The sequence below is a fragment of the Gopherus flavomarginatus genome, chromosome 6 (genome assembly GCF_025201925.1).
Source record: "Gopherus flavomarginatus isolate rGopFla2 chromosome 6, rGopFla2.mat.asm, whole genome shotgun sequence".
Lineage (NCBI taxonomy): Eukaryota > Metazoa > Chordata > Testudines > Testudinidae > Gopherus > Gopherus flavomarginatus.
This window is the reverse complement of record NC_066622.1, coordinates 140,485,929-140,503,765: the sequence shown is the minus strand read 5'-3', so window position 1 is coordinate 140,503,765 and position 17,837 is coordinate 140,485,929. Positions and strand designations below refer to the sequence as shown.

The window sequence follows — 17,837 nt, the reverse complement described above, 5'->3', positions numbered from 1 at the left end:
CTGTTTTACCTCTGGAAAGGAGGAGGGTGGATGGGAGGCTGGATGCTATAAAATCATGAATGGTGTGGAAAAAGTGAATAGGGAAGTGTTATTTATCCCTTCACATAGCACAAGTACCAGAAGTCATCCAATGAAATTAATAGGCAGCAAGTTTAAAACAAATATAAGGAAGTACTTCCTTAACACACACAACCTGTGGAACTTGTTGCCATCAGAAGCTGAGAAGGCCAAAAGTATAACTGTACTGAAAAAGGATTAACTAAATTCATGAAGGCTAGATCCATCAATAGCTATTAGCCAAATGGTCAGAGACGCAACCCCATACTCTGACTGCCAGAAGCAGGGAATGGACAACAAAGAATGGATCACTCCAAATTGTCCAGTTCTGTTCATCGGGCACCAGCCACTGCAGTGGGTTAGATGGAGTAGTGGTCTAACTCCTTATGGCATTCTTATATCCCCCTTGCCGCCACCAAGAACCCCAGAGAAAAACAATTAGATTTTCGTGAGTGCTCTTCCAACTCACCCGGTAAAACGCAGAGGAAGATGGCAGGTCTTGTGATGGTGGAATGAATGATGGTCCGCCATACTGTGCCAAGAACACAGAGAAATCTGATTTTTTAACTTTTTGCGGCTGCTGGAAATAGTTCAACTTTGCTAAAGTTGGGGAGGGAAAAAACAAACAAATCCACCATCAAATCACTAGACAAAGATCGTGGAAAGGCTAACGTTGTGCCACTATTCTAAAAGAGATGACTTGGGTAAATATAGGATTGTTAGCCTGACATCAATGCCATGCAAAAAAAGGAAAAGATGATATGCAATTAGTAAAGGACGATAGCATATTTAATGCCAATCAACATGATTTCAGGGAAAATATTTTGTCAAACAAATTTTATCTTTTTTTTAATTACAATACAAGTATGGTTGATAAAGGTAACCGTGACATAATATGCTTAGACTTCTGAAAAGCATTTGACTTAGTCCCACATGATATTCTGATTTTAGTAAAAATTAGCACTCTACAAACCAATGTAGCCCATATTAAGTTAATTTAAAACTGATTAAATGATAAATCCCTAAGTAATTATAAGTGAGGATGTGACAGGGTAGTCTACCCCTTAAAGGCAGTAGCTCAGTAGTAGTTGTCAGCCCATCCCACCACGTGGCATGGCCCTTCAAGGGTTTGAAAGGTCCAATAGAAGGACCAAATGGGGATGTGGGGAGGAAATAGTCCTGGGAATGAGCAGTTCTTGAAAGGAAATTCTCTAACTGTATCTTTTAAGGGCCTAGGGCCAGGAGCCTTCCAGAAAGGGAGGGGCAAGGCTCCTCTCTCCTTCCAACCAACTGGGAATGAGCTGGGAGAATGTTTATATTGTGTGCTTAACACACACCACATATATTAATATGTATTAAGCACACAATATAAATATTCCATTATATTGTATTGTATTATATAATTCTAGCAGTTACATGGCCTGAATTGGCTCATGTCTTTTTATAATCTTGTTCATTTACGTACAGCACTTTGCAAAGTTGAAGTTAGCTTTGGCATTAGGAAATGGAAATCCTGTCAAAGGCAAAATACATTAATGTTCTGCCCTAATACAGGCTGGGGAGAGAGGTACATTACCTTCAAAGACCAATACCTGGAATGCTAGTATCCAAAACAAAGATAAGGAAGGTACAGAACAAGTTAAGGAACTGGTACAAACTAGATTTTAGTGATGTGTAAGGAATTTTGTAACTTATAAAATCATCCTATGAATACTACCAGCGGAAATGTGCAATTTGAAAGCACATCTTCTGCGTAAGATTAATTTAAAAATGCTGAACAATATAGCCTCCCAGAAACTGATATCATGTTGAATCTTTTTTCCTATACGATATTATTAATTTTTAGCAATAAACCTGACTGATATTGGTTATTTGGCCGCAAGTAAATTACATAAAGAACCAAAAAGTGTGGACAAACAATCAAGTATGCAATTTACAAAATATGTCATTGATATATAGCCTGGTATAAGAAGAGAGAGAGGAGGATTGAGGATCCTGCGATAAGGAGAGAGAGAGAGAGAATGACTGTTTGAAGCACAACTCCAACTCAGGGAAGGGGGGTGCTCTTCTGAACTGGCACAAAGAGGTGACCAGGACTCTTACTGGGACCTAGAGTAGGGTGATCTGGGGCTACTAACAAAGTCAGTCATCCTCTGTAGAAAATTTAATAAACCAGACTCTACAAAGGGTATGGATGTTTCTGAACCAAGCTAAGCCTGGTAATTGAATGAAAGAACTGAAAGGGGTATGGAGTGCACCAGTAGAGTCACAAAGAGGCATGCTGGAGAAACTCATCCCTTGACAGAGGAACAGTCATTGCGGAGCAGGGGTGAAGGGGCTTTCTAGTGAGGTCTTACAGGGATCTCTTCTCAGCGCAATGCTATTCAATAACTTTATAAATTATCTGGAACAGATATAAAATTGCAGCTAGCAAACCTTCCAGAGGGCATACCGTTGTAGAATGGCAAATAAAGGGGACATATCAGTTATATAGACCGATCTGGAGAGCTTGGTAAAGTGGGTTCATTTGAACAACATGCATTTTAATACTGCTGAATCCAGGGTCATGCATCTAGGAACACTAAATGTAGGTCAAACTTACAAGATGGGGGCCCTGAGTCTTTGAATGAAGTGACACTGAGAAGGATTTACAGGTCATGATAGATAAGTAGCTGAACATGAGCTCCCAGTGTGATCCTGTAGAACATAAGAACATTCATACTGGGTCAGACCAAAGGTCCATCTAGCCCAGTATCCTATCTGCCGACAGTGGCCAATGCCAGGTGCCCCAGAGGGAATGAACAGAATGGGTAATCATCAAATGATTCATCCCATCGCCCATTCCCAGTTTCTAGTAAACAGCGACTAGGAACACCAGCCCAGCCCAGCCTGGCTAATAGCCATTGATGGACCTAAGGGTATGTCCAGGCTACAAAAAATGACCTGCAGCGGTGAGTGCCAGAGCCCAGGTGAACAGACCTGCATTACAGGGCTAAAAATAGCAGTGTATACTTTCCCACTCAGGCTGGAGAGAAGGCTCTGAGACCTGGCCTTGCCAGATCTCAGAGCCAGGGGTTCAGCCCAAGCTGAAAACATCTATACTGCTATCCTGTAGCGCGAACGCCAGCAACCCAAGCCAACTGACCTAAGCTCTAAGACTCACTGCCATCGGGCTTTTTTTTTTTTTTTTAAGTGTAGATGTACTCTTTTAGGGCTAACATGGTCCTTGGATGCATCAGCAAGGGAATATCAAGTTGGGGTAAGGAGGTGGTAACGACCCTGAACACAGCATTAGTGAGACCATTACAGAAATATTATGTCCAGTTCTACTATCCACTCTTTTAAAAGGATATTGAAAAAATGGAAATGACTCAGAAAAGAGCACAAGAATGCACTGAGGTTTGGGAAAAAGGAACAGGAGTACTTGTGGCATTTTAGAGACTAGAGGTTTGGGAAACATGCCTTATAGGTGAGAACCTTACAAAGCTCAATGCATTTAGTTTATCCACTCAAGAAAGAGATCTTGGAGTCATTGTGAATAGGTCTCTGAACACATCCAGTCAATGTGCAGCAGCAGCCAAAAAAGCTAACAGAATGTTGAGAATCATTAAGAATGGGATAGATAGTGTGACAGGGTCGGGCCAGATGGCTACAGGAGTGATAGAAGGCAGATATATTAGCCCCAGGTTAAGCAGGTCCCTTTTCCCTGGGTAAGGTAACAGAGACAGTTCCAGAACAATCAGGAACGTGCTGGAACAAATTAAGGCAGACAGGCTAATTAGGACACCTGGAGCCAATTAAGAAGCTGCTAGAATCAATTAAGACAAGCAGGTTAATCAGGGCACCTGGGTTAAAAGGACCTCACTTCAGTTAGTGAGGGGCGCATGTGAGGAACTGAGAGTAAGAGGCACAAAAAGCTGAGAGTGAGTAGGAATACTGCTGGAGAACTGTGAAGTACAAGCGTTATCAGACACCAGGAGGAGGGTCCTGTGGTGAGGATAAAGGTGTTGGGAGGAGGCCATGGGGAAGTAGCCCAGGGAGTTGTAGCTGTCACACAGCTGTTACAGGAGACACTATAGACAGCTGCAATACACAGGGCCCGCCCTGGGCTGGAACCCAGAGTAGAGGGCGAGCTCGGGTTCCCCCCATACCCCTCAGTGGCATTCTCTGTTTGGGTCACTGCATCCTTGCATGGTGGAACTATTCCTGTTTCAGCCATGCAGCCCGGGTTCAGCAAAAGGTTGTATGACATGCAAGGATTTCGGAAATCTGTTTCCTTTTGATGATAAAAAGCCACAAAACACCATTTTCTCAAGAAGGAAGAGAAGAGACTATTCCAAGGGGAAGGAAGATGGTCTTCAAGTTAAGGCACAAAACAGGGAATAAGGAAATCTGAGCTCTGTTCTTGCCTCTGCCACAGACTTTGTCTGATCTTGAGCAAGTGCCTCCGGATAAAATTTTCCAAATCAGTCTGATCATGGGTGCCCCTGTTTCTCAATACCCAACTTAAGACATCGATGGTCTGATTTTCAGAAGTGCTGAGTGCCTACACCTCCATTAAATGGGAGATGAATATTTTTGTTTTTTTAAATCCAGCCCCAGGCATCTCAAGATCATAGAAAATTAGGGTTGGAAGAGACCTCAAGAGATCATCGAGTCCAACCCCCTGCTCAAAGCAGGACCAACACCAATTAAATCATCTGAGCCAGGGCTTTGTCAAGCTGGGCCTTAAAAACCTTTAAGGATGGAGATTCCACCACTTCCCTAGGCCACCCATTCCAGTGCTTCACCACCCTCCTAGTGAAATAGTGTTTCCTAATGTTCAACCTAGACCTTCCCCACTGCAACTTGAGACCGTTGCTTCTTGTTCTGTCATCTGACACCACTGAGAACAGCTGAGCTCCATCCTCTTTGGAACCCCCCTTCAGGTAGTTGAAGGCTGCGATCAAATCCCACCCTCCCCCTTCTCTTCTGCAGACTAAAGAAGCCCAGTTCCCTCAGACTCTCCTTGTAAGTCATGTGCCCCAGCCCCCTGATAATTTTTGTTGCCCTCCGCTGGACTCTCTCCAATTTATCCACATCCTTTCTGTAGTAGGGGGCCCAAAACTAAATGCAATACTCCAGATATGCCTCACCAGTGCCGAATAGAGGGGAATAATCACTCCCTTGATCTGATGGCAATGCTCCTACTAATACAGCCCAATATGCCGTGAGCCTTCTTGGCAACAAGGGCACATTGCTGACTCATATCCAGTTTCTCATCCACTGTAATCCCCAGGTCCTTTTCTGCAGAATTGCCACTTAGACAGTCGATCCCCAGCCTGTAGGGGCATGGGATTCTTTCATCCTAAGTGCAAGACTCTGCACTTGTCCTTGTCAAACCTGATCAGATTTCTTTTGGCCCAATCCTCCAATTTGTCTAGGTCACTCTGGACACTATCCCTACCCTCCAGTGTATCTACCTCTCCCCTCAGCTTAGTGTCATCTGCGAACTTGCTGAGGATGCAGTCTAGATCATTACCACCTGCAGGACCGACCCGAGGTACTCGGCTTGATTCCGGCTTCCACCTAGACATCGAGCCATTGATCACTACCCACTGAGCCCAACAATCTAGCTAGCTTTCTATCCACCTTATAGTCCATTTATCCAATCCATATTTTTTTTAGCTTGCTGGCAAGAATACTGTGGGAGACCGTATCAAAAGCTTTGCTAAAGTCAAGATATATCACGTCCACTGCTTTATCCCATATCCCATATCACGTCCCATATCCACAGAGCCAGTTAGGTGCCCATATTAAAATGCACAATATTAAATATTAAAAAACACCCTTGAAAATTTTGGCCTTACCTTTTGGTGAGCTGAAATATGAATTGAAGAAGCAGGGGGCTGCTTTAGCTAACACATCACCTAGTACACCACATCCTTGCTCCTCCTCCCTCTCCTCAGAGCCTCCTGAATGCTGCAAAACAGATGATTGCTGCAGGCAAGAGGTGCAGGGAGGGAGGGAGGAGTTGTTGATCCATGGGGCCGCTGGAGGGTGGGAGGGGTTGGGGAGCTGGAGGGGTGCTGATAGGCGGGCTACCAACCCACCTTGGTTCCAAGCTCCGAGGGTCAAACAATGTGATACCCAAACATTGCGAAAATTTAAATAAGTATGTTCTCTAATAGATCAGCGACGTAACAATGAAGCAACGTTAACCAGGACGACGTTAAGTGAGGAGTTACTGTACAGGAGACGCATGTTTTAGAATCCATGAGGTGAAAAAAAAATAAACTAGACCTGTAGATGGGTTTATTCCCTGTTTTATATAAGTTTTTAATGTCATCACCATGATCAAGAACAGGGGTGGCCAGCCTGTAGCTCTGAAGCCACATGTGGTTTGTCACAGGATGAATATGTGTCTCCTTGTACAGTCACCAATGCTGGAGCTGCAGATGCCAACTTTTCAACGTGCTACAGGGTGCTCACTGCTCAACCCCTGGCTTTGCCCCAGGTCCTAGCCCCACTCCACTCCTTCCCCCAACCCTTCCACTGAGTCTGCCACACCCTTACTTCTCCTCCCTCACCCTGCACCCTGAGCCTCCTGCACACCACAAAACAGCTGATTGCAGCAGGTGGGAGGCACAGGGTTGGAGGATTAGGTGCTGATCAGCAGTGCTGCTGATGGGTGGGAGACACTGGGGGCAGAGCGGGGAGCTGACAGGGGGCTGTAGATGTGTTACTGTGGCTCTTTGGCAATGCACATTGGTAAATTCTGGCTCCTTCTCAGGTGCAGGCTGGCCACCCCGATCCAGATGAAGAAATACCACATGGCTGATAAACCTCTGCAGGCTTCTTGAAAGAGAAATTGTTACATTGGTATATATATTATATAATGTGATATACTGACTTCAAAGCACTTTGGCTCAGGCCCACAGCAAGTAAGTAAAATATTTGTTTTTTTAGCCAGATGAGTGTAGGCCATATGAATCTGCATATTTGAATGGATCCTTGAAAGAGCAACAGATGAATGAAAAACATATGTAAGCAGAGTCAGGATGAGCACTACCCTGACATCTGGCGGTGAATTGTAGGGAATGTGGAAAGAATTTCAAGAATTTCAAAGAATGGGGAAAGATTTGCATTGGCATCCACCCTCCACTTAGCATAAGCCCACAGCAGACTGGGATGGTTATTTTAACAGCTCTGGGATCCCCAATTTCTTTGTTATTGGGGCAGGAAAAAAAAAGTTTGTCACCCTGATTGTGTGAATGGGGAGCTGTGGGACTGCTTTGTGACAGAGATGACTCAACCTCAGTTGGGTGGTATTTGCTAAGCATGGGACATGGGTTCCAAAACCCCATGAAGGGAGAGAGGTTGGGGACTGGTGTGTGTACCTGATGGTATGGGGCCCTTGTGAGGGCCTGGAACACCAATTGCACATCCTCCTCTCTCCATTGTGGAATGTCAGAGTTGATTTTTTATTCCCTTAAGAATCTGGATACAGGTTACTGAGCTGAACTCACTTTTGGCTAATGGTGCACTAGCAGTGGGGTTCCCCTACTATGAGCTGAAATCACTAAAGAGCTGAAATTACTGAGCTGAGAGCACTGAGTACTGTGCTAACTAGTGGGGGAGCCTGAAGCTATACTGTGGAACAGAGCAGCTGGCGGAGTGGAGCAGTTTGTGGGGACGGCTGGTGGAGCAGAGCGGCTGGCAGAGCAGAGCTGTGGGACGGGTGGAGCGGCTCACAGAGCGAGCGGAGCCGAGCAGTTTGCAGGGACAACTAGAGCAGCTCACGGGACAGCTAGTGGAGCGGAGCAGTTTGTGAGGACGGCTGGAGGAGCAGAGTGGAGCGGCTGGTAAAGCAGAGCAGTTCGTGGAGAAGGCGGGAGCAGAACCCATGGAGAGGCATGGCAGTTGGCCCCGGACCACGTAAGGTGCCCCTTTCTACCCAGGCTGGGGGGAGGGACCTCTGCAGATAGACTCTCGAACTTTGGGGCTGCACTGACCCAGGACAGAGACTTTTGGACTGTGGGACTTTTGGGACTGTGGGTGATTTGGGGGTTGCTGGACTCAAGAGCCCAGGAAAGAGGACACAGCCCAATTTCCTGGGGTGGGTCTTTGCTCACGGTTTGGTCTATGAACTCTAGTTGAGGTGTTTTCCCAATTTAGTGTTTGTTGTTTATCTCATGTATTAAACCTTTTCTGCTACACCGAGACTCTGTGCTTGCAAGAGGGGAAGCATTGCCTCTTTGAGATGCCTAGGGGTGTGTGTAAGATTTTCCCAGGTCACTGGGTGGGGGTTGGAGCTGGTTTGGCATTGGGTTATTGAAACGGAACCCCTGGATACTGAACCCGGCCCTTGTTGCTGCCAACTCGGAGGGGCAGAAGGGTTACATTTTGGGGGGCTCATCCGGGATCCCTGGGTCAGTACCCCTCGCAAGCACCTGTTGAGTGTCCCACTGTATTGGGAAATAATTGTGTTTATTATTTTGGTTAATATGTCGGGTTTGTTGAGCCCTAGTCCTGCAGCCTCTAGCTCAGGGGTGGCAGATGTAGCCTATGATTGGGCAAAAGCACTGGGGCATATATTGGAAAAGTTTGTGTTGGCCTATGCTACGTCAAACTCTTGTCGTAAGTTAAGGTTATTTGCTGGGGAAGAGGAGTTTGAACTCTGGTTGGAGCATACCACTGAAATGCTGCGGGAGTGGGCCATACCCGATGTAGAAAAGCGAAGATGTCTAATAGAGAGCCTTAGTGGCTCAGCATTAGACGTAATTCACACCCTAAAGCTCACTGACCCTGGGGTCAGTGTGAAGGACTGCCTAGAGGCCCGTGACAATACCTTTGGGAGTGCAGAGGGCCCTGAGGACAGTTACTGTAAATTCCTTAATTCCCGACAGCAAAGGGGTGAGAAAATTTCAGTCTATATACAGAGGCTGGAGAGACTGCTTCAGAGAGCTGTTATGAGGGGAGCAGTGACTGCTGAGCAGATGGATCAGACCAGACTGGCTCAGGTTGTAAGAGGGACTCAGTATCAGAACCCAATCCTACTTCATCTCTGACTAAGAGAACGGCAGGAACATCCCCCAAGTTACTCCCAGCTGATAAAGGAGGTCAGGGAAGAGGAAGAAAGACAGGTGGCCAGCGAGTGTTGGGAAGCCCAAACATTGGAACCAGCCAGCACAACGCCACTGCCAATGGCCAGTGTACTGATGGTGAGCACCACAGAGGAACTTGCCCAACAAATGCAGGTCCTGACGGAACGGATAGCTGAGCTGCAAAGCATCATTGACCGAGCTAAGATTTCCAGGAATAAGGAGCCTCAGACTGTGACGAGGGAGAAGTCAGTATCTAGAGCCACCGTCCCACCTCGGCGAAGGGGGAAAGGACAATTCTTTTGCTACCGCTATGGTCAGGATGGGCACAGTGCTGCTAACTGCCATAAGGAAGAGAACCCCTCCTTAGTGTATGAAAAGCTGAGGAGCAGTTGGGAGAGATCCAGTAGCTGCCAGGAGGTCTGGGGACGGAGACCACCTAGGCCTACAGGATTTGAAGATTCCCCCAGAAAAGACCGTCCAGCTGGGATCCCTGCACGACTGATAGAGCCTCGAGCAGAGGTCATGGTGAGGATTGAAGGGGCGGAGTGTAAAGCCGTGCTTGACACTGGATCTCAAGTGACTATTATATTTCAGTCATTCCCAACAGATGTTTAGGCACCTGCCTATACAGCCACTGACTGGCATTGGTCTGTGTGACCTCAGCATGGATGAATACCCCTATCAAGGGTATGTCATAGTGCACCGGGAATTCCCAGATGAGGTTGCTGGGGTAAAGCAAGAGGTAGACACAGCTGCCTTAATATGCCCTGACCCTAAAGGGACCTCTGATGTGTCAGTGCTGATAGGGACCAACTCCAGTCTCTTCAAGGTGCTCGCGGATTACTGCAGACGACGGGCTGGGGATCAGTACCTGAGTACCCTGATGATCCATACCCTTTGTGCTGAAGCCTATAGGAAGATTGAGAGTGCCAAGAAGGAGACATCTGAGCTACCAATTGGGGCACTGAAGTACATGGGCACAACCCCCTTAGTAGTGCCTGCAAGGACGGAGCAAGAGGTACTTGTCATGAGTATCAGACTGAAAGGAAATAAAGGGGCATTAGCAATGATAGAGCAGCCGGTTGAAGGAGAGCTCCCGGAAGGAGTGCTGGTCCCCAGTGGGGTCATAACCCTACCGGCTGAAGCCCAGGAAAAGGTGACTATACTGATTGCTAATGAAACAAATAGAGATGTTGTTGTGAGGCAAGGACAAAAGATAGCAGACCTCTTCGAGCCTGAATCAATTGTAAAACCCCAGTGTGAGACTCAAGTGCCAACAATAGACCCAGCAATGTTTGACTTTGGAGATTCACCATTGTCTGAGGAGTGGAAAGATCGCCTGAGGAGGAAACTTTGTGAAAGATCCAAGGTGTTCTCATTGCATGAGTGGGATGTGGGATGTGCAAAAGGAGTAGAGCACAACATCAGACTACATGACTCTCGACCTTTCAGAGAGAGATCTAGGAGGCTTGCTCTCTCCGAGATGGAAGATGTGCGACAACATCTTCAAGAGCTGTCTGCAAATGGCATCATTACAGAGTCCCGCAGCTCATACGCCTCACCCATTGTGGTGGTCCATAAAAAGAATGGGAAAATTTGGATGTGTATTGACTACCGCACCCTAAACCACCGTACTGTGGTTGACCACTACACAATGCCTCGAGTCCAAGATGCCTTAGACTGTTTGCTGGGAAGCTAGTGGTTCTCTGTGTTGGATCTTCGGAATGGATACTACCAGATCCCTCTGGGTGAAGAGGATAAGGAGAAGACAGCCTTCATCTGCCCATTAGAGTTTTATCAGTTTGAACGTATGCCCCAAGGGATTTCTGGAGCACCTGCCACATTTCAACGTCTTATGGAGAAAGTTGTGGGAGACATGAATTTACTGCAGGTGTTAGTTTATTTGGATGACCTGATTGTGTTTGGAAGAACTTTGGAGGAGCATGAAGAAAGACTTCTTAAAGTGCTTGATAGGTTGGAGGATTATGGTTTGAAGCTTTCAATTGACAAATGCCAGTTCTGCAGGACCTCGGTGAAGTATGTGGGTCACATCGTGTCCCAAGAGGGTGTGAGTACTGATCCTGATAAAATAGAAGCACTCACTACATGGCCACGTCCAAGCAATTACAGAGAACGCAAGACCTTCCTTGGGTTTAGTGGCTACTACCGCAGATTTGTGAAAAACTATGCTACAATTGTAAAACCCCTCAATGATCTTACCAGGGGATATCAGTCCAGTAAGAACAAATCTAAGACCAAGAATAAAGGGCCTTCCATGCAGAGACACTCTGGCCCCTTCGAACCCTTTGGGCCACGGTGGGATGAGAAATGTGAAAGGGCTTTTCGAGAAATCATTACTTGCCTAACTCATGCCCCAGTCCTAGTCTTTGCTGACCCAAGCAAGCCATTTATCCTGCATACTGATGCCAGTTTGGAGGGTCTGGGGGCAGTACTGTACCAGGAGGTGGAAGGCAAGCGTAAACCTGTAGCCTTTGCCAGCCGAGGACTGTCTGATAGTGAAACCCGCTATCCCACCCACAAGCTGGAGTTCTTGGCCTTGAAATGGGCCATCACTGAGAAATTTCGAGACTACTTGTATGGGGCTCAGTTCCAGGTGTGGACAGACAACAACCCACTGACTTACATGTTAACAAGTGCTAAACTGGATGCTACAGGGCAAAGATGGGTGGCCGCTTTGGCTAGCTATGACTTCAGCATTCAATACCGATCAGGGAGAAGCAATGTAGATGTAGATGCATTGTCCAGGCATCCACAGGCACCAGGACTTGCTGTGATACCCATGGATGGAGTGAGAGCTATTTGCAGTGTAAGTCGCCGAGAACCGGAAGCCCATGAGAGCCTTCATGGATGTGTTGCTGAAACTTTGGGCCTACCCCCTGAATGCGTGCCTTCTGCTTCAGTGAACTATATTGCTTTGGACCAATCTCCCTTGCCCGTGCTCAATGCAGCTGACTGGCAGGAAGCCCAGCTGCAAGGTACTGACATTCGTGATACACTACTTGCCAAAAGGAAGGGGCGAGGCCCAGCTACGGTTGTCCCACCTACCCCAGAAGGCAAACTACTATTGAGAGAATGGACCAAACTAAAACTGATTCAGGGAGTGCTACACCGCACGACCACAGACCCTCTACAAAAGCAACGGAATCAACTAGTGCTGCCGAAAGAGTACAGAGCCCTGGCCATGAGGGCCCTGCATGATGACTTTGGACATTTAGGGATGGAGAGGACCCTGGAACTTATCCGCAGTAGATTCTATTGGCCCCGGATGGCTGAAGATGTTCGCAGGAAATGTGAGACCTGCGCGCAATGTGTTCAAAGGAAAACTCTGCCCACGAGGGCTGCATATCTGAAGACCATCACCAGCAACAAACCTCTGGAGCTGGTTTGCATTGATTTCTTATCTTTAGAAGTGGACAAGAGGAATATTGGGAACATTCTAGTGGTGACTGACCATTATACGCGATATGCGCAGGCGTATCCCACACGCGATCAGAGGGCCACCACTGTCGCTTGAGTACTGTGGGAAAAATATTCCTCAGTTTATGGATTCCCAGCCCGGATACACTCGGATCAGGGACGAGACTTTGAGAGTCACCTTCTGAAGGAGGTGCTGAGGATAGCAGGAATTAAAAAGTCGAGGACAACGCCTTATCACCCGCAAGGTGACCCTCAGCCAGAGAGGTTCAACCGAACCCTATTAGATATGTTAGGGACTTTGCGGCCAGAGCAGAAGGCAACCTGGAGCCAACATGTTGCATTTCTGGTGCACGCCTATAACGCCACAAAGAACGATGCTACAGGGGTCACCCCATATCTCTTGATGTTTGGGCGAGAACCAAGATTACCCATAGATCTGTGCTTTGGTGTATCAGAGGATGGCGATAGCTATGAAACCCATCAGCAATATGTATCCCAACTACGAGAACAGCTGCAGGATGCTTATCACTTAGCTATGTCTGCAGCTCGGAAGAACGCAGAACGCAACAAACATCGATATGATGCTAGGATGCGTCTGCAAGAGCTCCAGCCAGGGGACAGAGTTCTGCTGCGAAATTTGGGTACTGCTGGCAAACACAAAATAGCTGACAGATGGAAGGCAATACCTTACGTGGTGATGGAAAAGCTAGGAGACCTGCCGGTCTACAAAGTCAAACCTGAAGAGGGTCCAGGGCAGACCAAAACCGTGCATAGAAACCTTTTGCTTCCTGTGGGGGAATTGGTAGGCAGCCCTTATGAGATGGGCCACAACCGGGCAACTGGGCAGAACAAAGGTACTGTACCGAAGCTGCCCTCCAACGTGGACAGCCGGCCTTCTGCAGCTAATTTACCCCTACTCAGCACATCTGACAGTGAGTCCAAGGAGGAAGACGCAACCATGGTATATCCTGGGATGAAGACAAGATTCCAGTCTCAATCAGCTGAATCAAAAGAGAGTACCTCCTCTTCCGCCCTAAACCCTATGGCAGAAGTATTTAGGCCCATTCCTGACACTCCTGAGCCACTGGTGGAACCCCCGTGTGATGACATACATAGGTTATTGGACAGTGGCGACATACAGATGGAGGATGGCCTGAGCACCTTCGACCCTCCACTGTTAGAAGTAGCAATGCAGGGGCCTATGCCAGTATCCGAGGAGAACTCACAGGAAACCTCCCCATCCGTCACTCAAGAGGATGTTCTGCCTACCACAGCAACAGAGACTCTCAATCGGCGAGACAGGGTAATAAGACCAGTGAAACGGTTAACTTATGATGCACCTGGGGTGACTAGTGAGGAGCCAATATATTTAGCACACAGGTTTGTGGAAGCTAAAGTGGGCTATCTGAGGCCCTTTGGAGGGGACTAGTGAGTTGGTATAGTAGGGAATGTGATTTGTCGGGACGACAAATTTTCGGCTGGGGGGGAGGATGTAAGCAGAGTCAGGATGAGCGCTACCCTGACATCTGGCGGTGAATTGTAGGGAATGTGGAAAGAATTCCAAGAATTTCAAAGAATGGGGAAAGATTTGCATTGGCATCCACCCTCCACTTAGCATAAGCCCACAGCAGACTGGGATGGTTATTTTAACAGCTCTGGGATCCCCAATTTCTTTGTTATTGGGGCAGGAAAAAAAAAGTTTGTCACCCTGATTGTGTGAATGGGGAGCTGTGGGACTGCTTTGTGACAGAGATGACTCAACCTCAGTTGGGTGGTACTTGCTAAACATGGGACATGGGTTCCAAAACCCCATGAAGGGAGAGAGGTTGGGGACTGGTATGTGTACCTGATGGTATGGGCCCCTTGTGAGGGCCTGGAACACCAATTGCACATCCTCCTCTCTCCACTGTGGAATGTCAGAGTTGATTTTTTATTTCCTTAAGAATCTGGATACAGGTTACTGAGCTGAACTCACTTTTGGCTAATGGTGCCCTAGCAGTGGGGCTCCCCTACTATGAGCTGAAATCACTAAAGAGCTGAAATTACTGAGCTGAGAGCACTGAGTACTGTGCTAACTAGTGGGGGAGCCTGAAGCTATACTGTGGAACAGAGCAGCTGGCGGAGTGGAGCAGTTTGTGGGGATGGCTGGAGCGGATCACGGGACAGCTGGTGGAGCAGAGCGGCTGGCAGAGCAGAGTAGCTGTGGGACGGGTGGAGCGGCTCACAGAGCGAGCGGAGCTGAGCAGTTTGCAGGGACAACTGGAGCAGCTCATGGGACAGCTGGTGGAGCGGAGCAACTGGTGGAGCGGAGCAGTTTGTGAGGACGGCTGGAGGAGCAGAGTGCAGCGGCTGGTAAAGCAGAGCAGTTCGTGGAGAAGGCGGGAGCAGAACTCACGGAGAGGCAGGGCAGTTAGTCCCGGACCACGTAAGGTGCCCCTTTCTACCCAGGCTGGGGGGAGGGACCTCTGCAGATAGACTCTCGAACTTTGGGGCTGCACTGACCCAGGACAGAGACTTTTGGATTGTGGGACTTTTGGGACTGTGGGTGATTTGGGGGTTGCTGGACTCAAGAGCCCAGGAAAGAGGACACAGCCCAATTTCCTGGGGTGGGTCTTTGCTCACGGTTTGGTCTATGAACTCTAGTTGAGGTGTTTTCCCAATTTAGTGTTTGTTGTTTATCTCATGTATTAAACCTTTTCTGCTACACCGAGACTCTGTGCTTGCGAGAGGGGAAGCATTGCCTCTTTGAGGCGCCTAGGGGTGTGTGTAAGATTTTCCTAGGTCACTGGGTGGGGGCTGGAGCTGGTTTGGCACTGGGTTATTGAAATGGAACCCCTGGATACTGAACCCGGCCCTTGTTGCTGCCAACTCGGAGGGGCAGAAGGGTTACACATATTATACATTAAGGAAATGTGAACTTAAATACAAACTAGTAGGGAGAGTCAGGGGCAGGCACAGTAGCATAATACAGAAATTTTCAGATTACATGAGCAAACAGTCTGATCTAGTCGGGTCTCAGTCTCTGACAATGGTCATTGCCAAATGTTTCAGAGGAAGATGTAAGAAAACACATTATGGCCCATTATGGAGTAACATGCCCCTGGGGCAGCTGCTTTCTAACTCAAGATTTATGCCATGAAGCCAGAGGGTTTATACCCCTTTTAGCATTCTTATCTTCTTTACTATTGTGAAAGTAGAATGAATTATATTGTAAAAATAAGAATGGATTAAAGAAATGTTGTATGTACCTTTAAGCAGAAATAAGAAATGTTGAAATACAGGTGCCAGGAAAAGAAACATTAGGCATAAACAAGGGTGCTAATGGCGAAACATTAACAGAAGATCAGTAATAGTTAGCAAGGAAATAAGATAAGTTTACCTGAGCTAGGCATGCATATCAGATTCTGCTTCCTTTGTTATCTTGTTAAGTGCTCACCCTTTTATCTGTATAAACAAGATAGTTTGTGTCTTGCATGGTGCTCACATTATCTGGGTGTTATTAGCAGAGCTCTGTGCTAATAAAACAGAGTGGTCTGAGAAACCGTGAGTCCTGAGTCTAACTTTGACACTATCCTTGTGAATGTTATAATTATTCTCACAGATGTCTTAACTTTTTAAATCTCACTGAGCTCTTGGCCTCAATAATACCTTGTGGCAATCTTGTAGATTTCTTGGCCAGCTTCAGATCAAAGGTTCATAACTCCTTCTCTCACTCTTGGCCTGTAGTGATGCTGGCAAGTGCTGTGGAACAGCTGACTGTTCACCCCTCATATTCACAAGATGTTACAGAACAGATTCCCTGATCAGGGAGAACTTGAGAATTCAGTGTGCGGAGGGCAAGACTACTTACAATCACTTAGCTGCACACAGAACAGAGACTCAGATCCGCTGGGGTCAGTGATGATTTCAGTGTGATGAGGGGTGTTATTTCTGAAAATAAGAGACTTCTCCACGCACACTTGACTCACAATTCTGCACAAAAAACAGAAGAGAGAGAGAGATAACACTAAGGATACATTTACATTCCATGTCCCTTCACCCCACAACCAACTGGATACCGAATTCTTCTTAATTTCCTAACACAAGTTGTTTTGCATTATTAAATAGTTATTGTGTCTCACCCTAGAAGGAGCTGTGGGTGAGAAGTGATCTGTATATTTGCGAAGCACTTTAGGATTCTTCATACAATGCAATATAGGGCCAGCATGGATCTCCTCTGTCCTGTCCACAATCTCATAATAGCAGGAGTACAAGCCTTCTCCCAAATCTCCTCCTTTCTAGAACAGCCAAGCCCAGCTCAACCTCCTCCCCCTTCTCTCCAATCTGTCTCCCTATCCTCTGCCTCTCAGTTGCCATCCCTAATAATTTCATTATAAAGTCATCACGTCCAGCCTTGCAAAACTGTCATGACAATGTATGAACCCTAGCCAAACATCCCCAGCTCTTCCCTCATAATCATTTAACTGACCTCAGGCATTTGAACATCAGGAGAAAGATCACACAAACACAAAGTGATATTAGAATAACTGTGCTGGATTTTAGTTTCTATTGGAAGTGTTCAGACAGTGAGAAAGCAAAGAAAAAGCTGGACATACACCAGTCCATGGGGCCAGATGCAGTGCATCCGAGGGTGCTGAGGGAGATGGCTGATGTGATTGCAGAGCCATTGGCCATTATCTTTGAAAACTTGCAGCGATCGGGGGAAGTCCCAGATGACTGGAAATAGGCAAATATAGTGCCCATCTTTAAAAAAGGAAGAAGGAGAATCCGGGGAACTACAGATGGGACAGCCTCACCTCAGTCCTGAGAAAAATCATGGAGCAGGTCCTCAAGGAATCCATTTTGAAGCATTTGGAGGAGAGGAAGGGGATCAGGAACAGTCAACATGGATTCACCAAGGGAAAGTCATGCCTGACCAAATTGACTGCCTTCTATGACGGGGAAAGCAGTGGACATGACATACCTTGACTTTAGCAAAGCTTTTGACACAGTCTCCCACAGTATTCTTGCCAGCAAGCTAAAAAAATCTGGATTAGATGAATGGACTATAAGGTGGATAGAAAGCTGGCTAGATTGTTGGGCTCAACGGATAGTGATCAACAGCTCAATGTCTAGTTGGCAACCAGTATCAAGAGGTGTGCCCCATGGGTTGATCCTGGGGCTGGTTTTGTTTAACATCTTCATTAATGATCTGGATAATAGGATAGACTGCACCCTCAGCAAGTTCGTGGATGACACTAAGCTGGTGGGAGAGGT

General features: G+C 47.0%; 2 protein-coding genes across 2 annotated transcripts in view; both read right to left on the bottom strand.

Moving 5' to 3' along the window:
• ABCC2 (ATP binding cassette subfamily C member 2) overlaps positions 1-17,837 on the bottom strand; it is a 529,482-nt gene that overhangs the window by 229,124 nt on the left and 282,521 nt on the right. The gene's annotated exons all lie outside the window — the stretch shown is intronic.
• Positions 1-17,837, bottom strand: part of TCTN3 (tectonic family member 3) — a gene marked incomplete at its 5' end in the record, with an annotated part of 100,548 nt that overhangs the window by 79,512 nt on the left and 3,199 nt on the right. Inside the window, 2 exons of the mRNA XM_050960784.1 lie at positions 527-657; positions 16,432-16,553. Of these exons, the coding sequence (XP_050816741.1) occupies positions 527-657; positions 16,432-16,553 (253 nt within the window). The remainder of the gene's footprint in view (positions 1-526; positions 658-16,431; positions 16,554-17,837) is intronic.